At 43.1% G+C, this 6,508-nt stretch overlaps 1 protein-coding gene across 2 annotated transcripts in view; it reads right to left on the reverse strand.

The window, feature by feature from the left end:
* The window catches only part of LRMDA (leucine rich melanocyte differentiation associated), a 688,474-nt gene extending 682,224 nt beyond the window's left edge, over positions 1–6,250 (reverse strand). For both annotated transcript variants that reach the window (XM_054205659.1, XM_054205660.1), the window contains exons 1-2: positions 6,145–6,250; positions 1,695–1,795 (exon numbers count right to left, since the gene is read on the reverse strand). In XM_054205659.1, coding sequence (XP_054061634.1) covers positions 1,695–1,795; positions 6,145–6,174 — 131 coding nt within the window. In that variant the 5' untranslated portion in view covers positions 6,175–6,250. The remainder of the gene's footprint in view (positions 1–1,694; positions 1,796–6,144) is intronic.
* Between the last annotated feature and the right edge of the window lie 258 nt (positions 6,251–6,508).

Below are 6,508 nucleotides of genomic sequence, written 5' to 3' on the forward strand. Positions count from 1 at the left end.
ACATTTAGTATTAGCTTCTCTAAGCTAAAAAGGAAAAAAAAAAAAAAAAAAAACAAAACAAAAAAACCAAACCCCACCAAACAAAAAGCACCCCACATAACAAAACAAAATCCCACCTCTCCCCTTTCCCCTGATCTGATTTCTGGCCTTCAAATACTTTTACAGCTTTACAACAGCAAGCTATCCTACATCAAAAGTTGATTGCAGCTGCCACAAAAACTAGCACTTTCTCTCACGTTTCCCCACAAAAGATTTTAATGCTTTTTTTTTTCCCCCCAACCCCCAGTAAAACCAAATGATATCCTGTCTGAAAAATAGGCTAAGTGATAGCGTTTTGGGTGGGGAAGGAAAGAAGGAATGAAAACACAGATTTGAGAAATACACCACCAGTTAAGCTCTCCATGAAAACATGAACTAATCACTTAAAGTAAAATGCTAACATTAAGTCTAGATGTAAAATAATACTTTAAAACTTTATGAAATAAAGCAAACTCAGAGGAACTATCCCTCAAATCATGCATTGAATGAAAGAAACAAACTGGTTTTTTTTCCAGAGGTAATACCTCTAGAGGAATCAAGAAGGAGCATCTTGTTGACGACACGTTGAATCTGAATACACATGCAGAATTTGAATTATCTTCATGACAAAATGAGAAAACGCCCATTCAGTTCCCTCCCCCAGAAAAATTGTCTTTTCTGATTACACTTTCCATAGGTATAGACTTATCAGCCAGAAGTATAAGAGAGTAACAATCCACGTATTGTTGAGTGCCTCCTTTGCTCTGCTACCTCTTGCATGTAGGAATCAGTTGTTCAGTGTATCCTGAGCCAGTGGCTCAGGATAACATTTATGAGTATTAAGTCAAACCCAGTGGTTGTTACCCCTAGGAGAACAAGGCACCAGCACACTACTTTTATGTCTTACTCCTTACAAGCAGACTCTAAGCTTACTCTCAATAAAATAAAATGAAAACTCAAGAGTCCAACCCCACCACTGAAAAACTATGCTTTTCTTGAACAAACAACTACACTCCATTCCTTTCTCCCTTCTTACCTACAGAGCTGCCAACCTGAAAGATACACTGCTGAACCTCACCAGGCTCTCTCACAAGGATTAAATGAGAAAGGATACTGTAATAACTAATGAGAATACAATAGAATTCTAAATCAATCCATGTATTAAAATAATTAGAATTTAGTTATAAATTCCAACTGCACTTAGTTTTAGTGCTTAACTACACAGCTGCCCAAAAATCAAATCATACAATAAAAACACATCATCTAGGAAAAGAGTATTACAAACCATTTATGGTAATAACCAGAGCTCTACACACAAAAAGAAGGGAGAGAATAATACACTTACTTGTATTTTGGTTAAGGACAATTCACTTTTGATCCCATTCTTCATTTCTTCAGGTAATGACGCTTATTTTCCATTTTGAGCAGAGAACAAACCACAAGCTCCTCATTGGGCATCATTTATGTTAACACGAGAAACTTCCAAACTCACCTGGTTATTTGTGTTCCAAGTGCACAAGAAAAGGAGACAGACATAACCTATAAAACAGTGCCACCCACTTGATAACAACTAAATGTATCTGACATACATGTATGTTTCTACTTTGAAAAAAAAAGAAAATTCTGGTTTTGGAGTTGGTGTCCCGTATTGCACTTGAAAATCTATCACCACATACCTTAACAAGTTGAAGCTAAGATCCAGCCTTTTTGCCATATGTCCATATATTCTTCCTAGGAATTCTGGAATTTCTTCACAGTCTTGACTAATGTAGGACACCTGAGAATTGGAAACAAAAAGAAAACGTTTTGTAAGTGGATTATTTAGTTTCCTATCCAGATTCAGTCTCATTGATCCAATGACAACACACAATATAGTAAATACTCGTTACAGCTTTAAGCTACATCAGTTTTTCTGATATAGAATCTGTCACAATCTCATTTTCCTATTGATATAATCAGCTTCATATTTATTACATCTATAGTCTAATGTGCAATGTGTTGTCTCCTTTCAAGTAAAAATAATTTGATCAAATACATTGCATTTCTTTTATTCCACTGTTAATAATTTGATCTAACATCACTTTGTATTGCCATTCTGATACACTCCAGAAGAAATTTTTTGACAGATCAGAAGCCATTCAAAGGACTTGCTAGTTTGCCTCCCAGTACACGACACACCAAAAGATCACTTTAGAAAGATTGGTCCAGAAATACCTAACAGTGTACTTGTCAAATCATTCTCATAACCGTTCCTTGAGGAGATTACTATTGCCAGTGATGTGCTAGGGACAGAGCAAGAGGGCTGCCCAAGATCTGAAAAACCAAGCATGTAGCTTTTTTCAGACAGTCGCGTAAGTCTTAAAGATTTCTGGCTTCAACACCTATGTTCAGATCACACTTCTCCTTATACCCAAAACACTTGTGAATGTCTTTCCTCTTTTTCATACCAGCCCATCTAACCCACCTTTAACAAACATAGGAAGAATCAGCGGTAGCAAAACCACAGTCTACTCAGAGATTTATTTTTTTTTTAAGCCAGGATGAAGTGAGTGATAATATTTCCAAAAAAAACCCCAAAACCCAAACAAACAATAAAACAGCTAAACTCCTTCTATTCTCTCTCTGTCTTAGAAGTTTTTGGTTTGATTTCTTCAAAGAATCCCCACAAAGCCTGCCAAACCTATTGTCATGAATTCTATACATCTATATTGGCTCATCTTCCCTGTGTTCAAAGTATCAATACAAACACTGACATTTCAGATTTTGTGCTAAAGAAATCTCAATTGCCCTTAAAGAGCAACTTGCTAGTTAAGTAATTTCAACACTGTGTTAGACCACTATCTATAATATACTGCTATTATCTAAATATTTAATATAAAATCAATTTCAAGACCATATCCCATTGGTCTACAACACGTTAGACGAAAAATATGCAAAAACATCAATCAAACTTTGTTTTGATGGTATTTCACTTTCTGTCAAAATAGAGACTCCTCTGCAGGACAAACTGACGGTATGTCCTTTTGCAAGTCATTCCAGTCTCTTACACTCTAAAAATGCTTGCAATCTGATAATACTATATTGCATCCCATTTAATTCATTTTGTTCAATAACTTCAACAGATAAAGCTGACAACAGTGAAATAATTTTTACGAGCAGAAAACAGGTACCTTGAAGCTCAGTTTAACAACTTCTTCCCCTTGTTAAACCTCTTGCAATAAATCCTGCTACCAGACATACACATTACTTTAGCAAATATAAGGACAAAAGGGAAAGGAACTGGTTTGGATAGTTGGCATCCTAATGGTTTGGAGATAACAGAAACCATTTTGCAGAATTTATTGAATTAAATATGTGGGGGTTTTTCCTCCAGTTTTCATCCAAGACAACTACAACGCACTTTACAACATACATGCAGGTATGCATACAAGAACTGCTTCATTCTTCACTGTCGTAGATTTCTTTAAACTAATGCTTGTCAACCCTTGGAAAGACACCACATTAACAGCAGAATAATACTTTGGATTAAGCATTTAGTTCAATGTAACACAATGAACTAGAAGTTACTACAATATGATGCCGACTAACACTAGGAGTGCAAGATCATCTTGAGCAAGTACAAATATAGTGAGAGCAGAGACCACCCCTTTGCTTTTCACCCAGGGAGGAGTGGTGGAAAAGGAGCAAGGGACTCTGTCCTGCATTCCCACCGCTTCAGAAACTTACCTGGCCATAAGTGTTCTAAATCCACAGGAACAAAATTTGAAGAAAAAAAGTTCATACAAATGTGTTTTGGAGCATACAGGAGGCAAAATACATAAAATGTTGGAAAGCTTCAACCTTTGAACTTTTATAATATACAAATATATTTGCATAACTGATTCGAACAGATTATTCATGGGTATATTTACACATGATGTATGGTCATCATGACTTTTTTATGCTGAGGCCTTGTAAAAGGAATTTTACTCCCACAAAGTCCGCTTCAGTACACTCACAGTACAAGCACCTTTTTCAATGTAAAACAAGATTTATTTTTCCACAAAATACAGAAAGTGCATTCAGCTTCAGATCTCTATACCCCCACATACATGAACTTGCTTTGGATACCCAGTTTGTAAGAACAGCAGCAACTGCCAATGACATAATACACGATAAGCCTTTTTGAACAAGTTTTCAAGAGTTATTTCCCCACTCTTCTGCTCTTTAATCCTGGAACAATGCTGATACAAAACAAGACTTCGGTAGCCTGGACAACAGAAGAATAACATTTCTTCATTTTCATTCCTTCAGTTAAAAACCATTTAACCAGAAAACAATAAAATGTACATAGTTCAATATTCTTCCTTTTGCATCCATCTCAAATACCCTCAAAATGAGTATGGACTTTCAAGTACATATCCAGAGAGGTCATCACTGAGAGATGAGAGCAAGCGTACTTTTCTCAAGACTCCTCAGCTCTTTGAGTGCAAGTCACGTCAGTAACAGGAGATTTCTTAGATTTTTCTATACCAGTCACAGGACATCACGTGGGATTAAAAACTGGATAGGGATGTTTCCATCGCCTGATTCTCCAACTCAAATCTAATACAGGTTGGTCACAGTCAACAGTTCTTATTACTGGTGCCCTGCTCAATATCCCACTGAAATGTTCAGAGAGTTTCCCACAAAGCCCAGCATCAGATACACTACGGACGTCTCAGACATTCTTCCAGACTCTTCAACACACTGTATGTAATTCAGGAAAAAAGCATGTTTTTACAAAATACTGAAAACACAAGTTAACCAGTCAACAGCAGTTGCACCTCTCTTCTGCTTCAGTTTCAGAGCATATTAGCATTTAATTTCTGCAATCATTTTACAATGATATTGTAATCTTAGTAACATCTATGAAAGACTGTCCCCAAATAGGTCATGTATGAACTCTAGATACTGCATATTCTTTTCCATTGAAGGGAATTACATATGGACAATACTTCCAGTCAGTTCAGCATTATATTTTATTCGATGTTGTTAGAAGGCTGTATGCCTCTTTACTTGAAGAGGCTCAAGGCATGCTCAAGGGAAGAAGGCCACACGTTACTGAGTACCATAGCGCACCACAGAGACCACAGGAACCGTTTCCTGCAGCAGTTGCAAAATTAGCCAATTGCCTCCATATCACACACACATTTACAGAAATTCCACACAAAAACTGCTACTAGATTAAAGAAGCAATTAGACGGGCAGCACCCTGGCTTAATGGCAAACCATTTTCAAAGAGAAGACAAGCTTAATTTACTTTTTTTTTTTTTTTTTGGGGGGGGGGGGGGGAGAGGGGAAGTTTTGCTAGCTTTAGTCATAGGTTCAGCAGTAGCAATATCAATTTTTAGACAGAAAATTTTTCAGTAGCCAAATAAGGCACGGGGTAAAGGTCACTAGGATTTTTTTTTGCTTCCCAACTTCTCTCTTTTAACCAAAACGGAACATACATAGTGTTTACTTTCAGCAGGAACAAAACTTGGCGTTATTTCAGTCCTTCTTCAGTTGATGCCCGCAGCCCAGTCAAACACGAGCTCGGCAGGGTCCCGGGGGCCGCTCTAGGGCACGACAGGCTCCTCGGCCCGCCGGACGCCGCTCCGGGGCCGGCTGCATACCTCGCCCGGGAGCGTCCCTGTTGCCTCCGAGCAGCAGCAAGAGTGCCAGAGCGATAATCCCCTGTCGCCAGTTCTCCCGGTGCTCCGTCACCTACCCGTGCTGCACGAGCCCCGCAAGCGCACACCCCGGGGGCCGCCCCGCCCCGCCTTCCCCCCCCCCCCTCGCCCCCGCTGCGGGGGACAGGGACGGCCCCTCCGCTCTTTCCCTGCGCGGGCGCGGCGGCTTTGCGAGAGGCGATCCCAGCGCAGCCGCGTCCCGGTACCTACCTGCAGCTGGAAACTAAAACACCGCCCCGGCCCCCTGTGAGCCCGCCGCCCCTCACCCACGCGGGAGCCTCCGCCGGGACCGGCCCCGGCCGAGCGGCGGGGAGTTGGGGCAGCCGTTACCAGTACCGGGGGCGGGGACGCGCTGGCCGGGGCGGGCTGCCCCCGGCAGGTGGGGCCGCCGCCGCCGTCCGGGCCCTGCGAGCGGCGGGACGCGGACACTTACTTGCGCTCCGCTCACCACGACCCCGGCCATGGCGGCGGGGGGCGAGGGCGCCGGGGCTTCGGCGGGCTCGGGGCCGGGCCGGGTCGGGCTGGGCTGGGGCCGCCGCCGCCGCTTCCTCGCGGCAGTCAGCTGACGCGGGCGGAAGCGCGGCCGGGCCGCGGGCGGGGGCGGCACGGGGCTCCCGCCGCCACCTGCGGCCCCGGGGGGGGTGTGCGGGGGTCCGGCCGCCGCTTCGGCCCCCCCCCGCTGCCGGTGGCCCCGCGGCGCTGCCGCCGGCTTCCCGGCGGGACGCTGAGGGAAGCGAGGGTCCGCGCCTGCAGGTCCCGGCCGGCGGCCGCCGCCGGCCCCGCCGCCGTGCCTCGCC

This window comes from Rissa tridactyla, chromosome 6, assembly GCF_028500815.1.
Source record: "Rissa tridactyla isolate bRisTri1 chromosome 6, bRisTri1.patW.cur.20221130, whole genome shotgun sequence".
In the NCBI taxonomy this organism is placed as follows: Eukaryota; Metazoa; Chordata; class Aves; order Charadriiformes; family Laridae; genus Rissa; species Rissa tridactyla.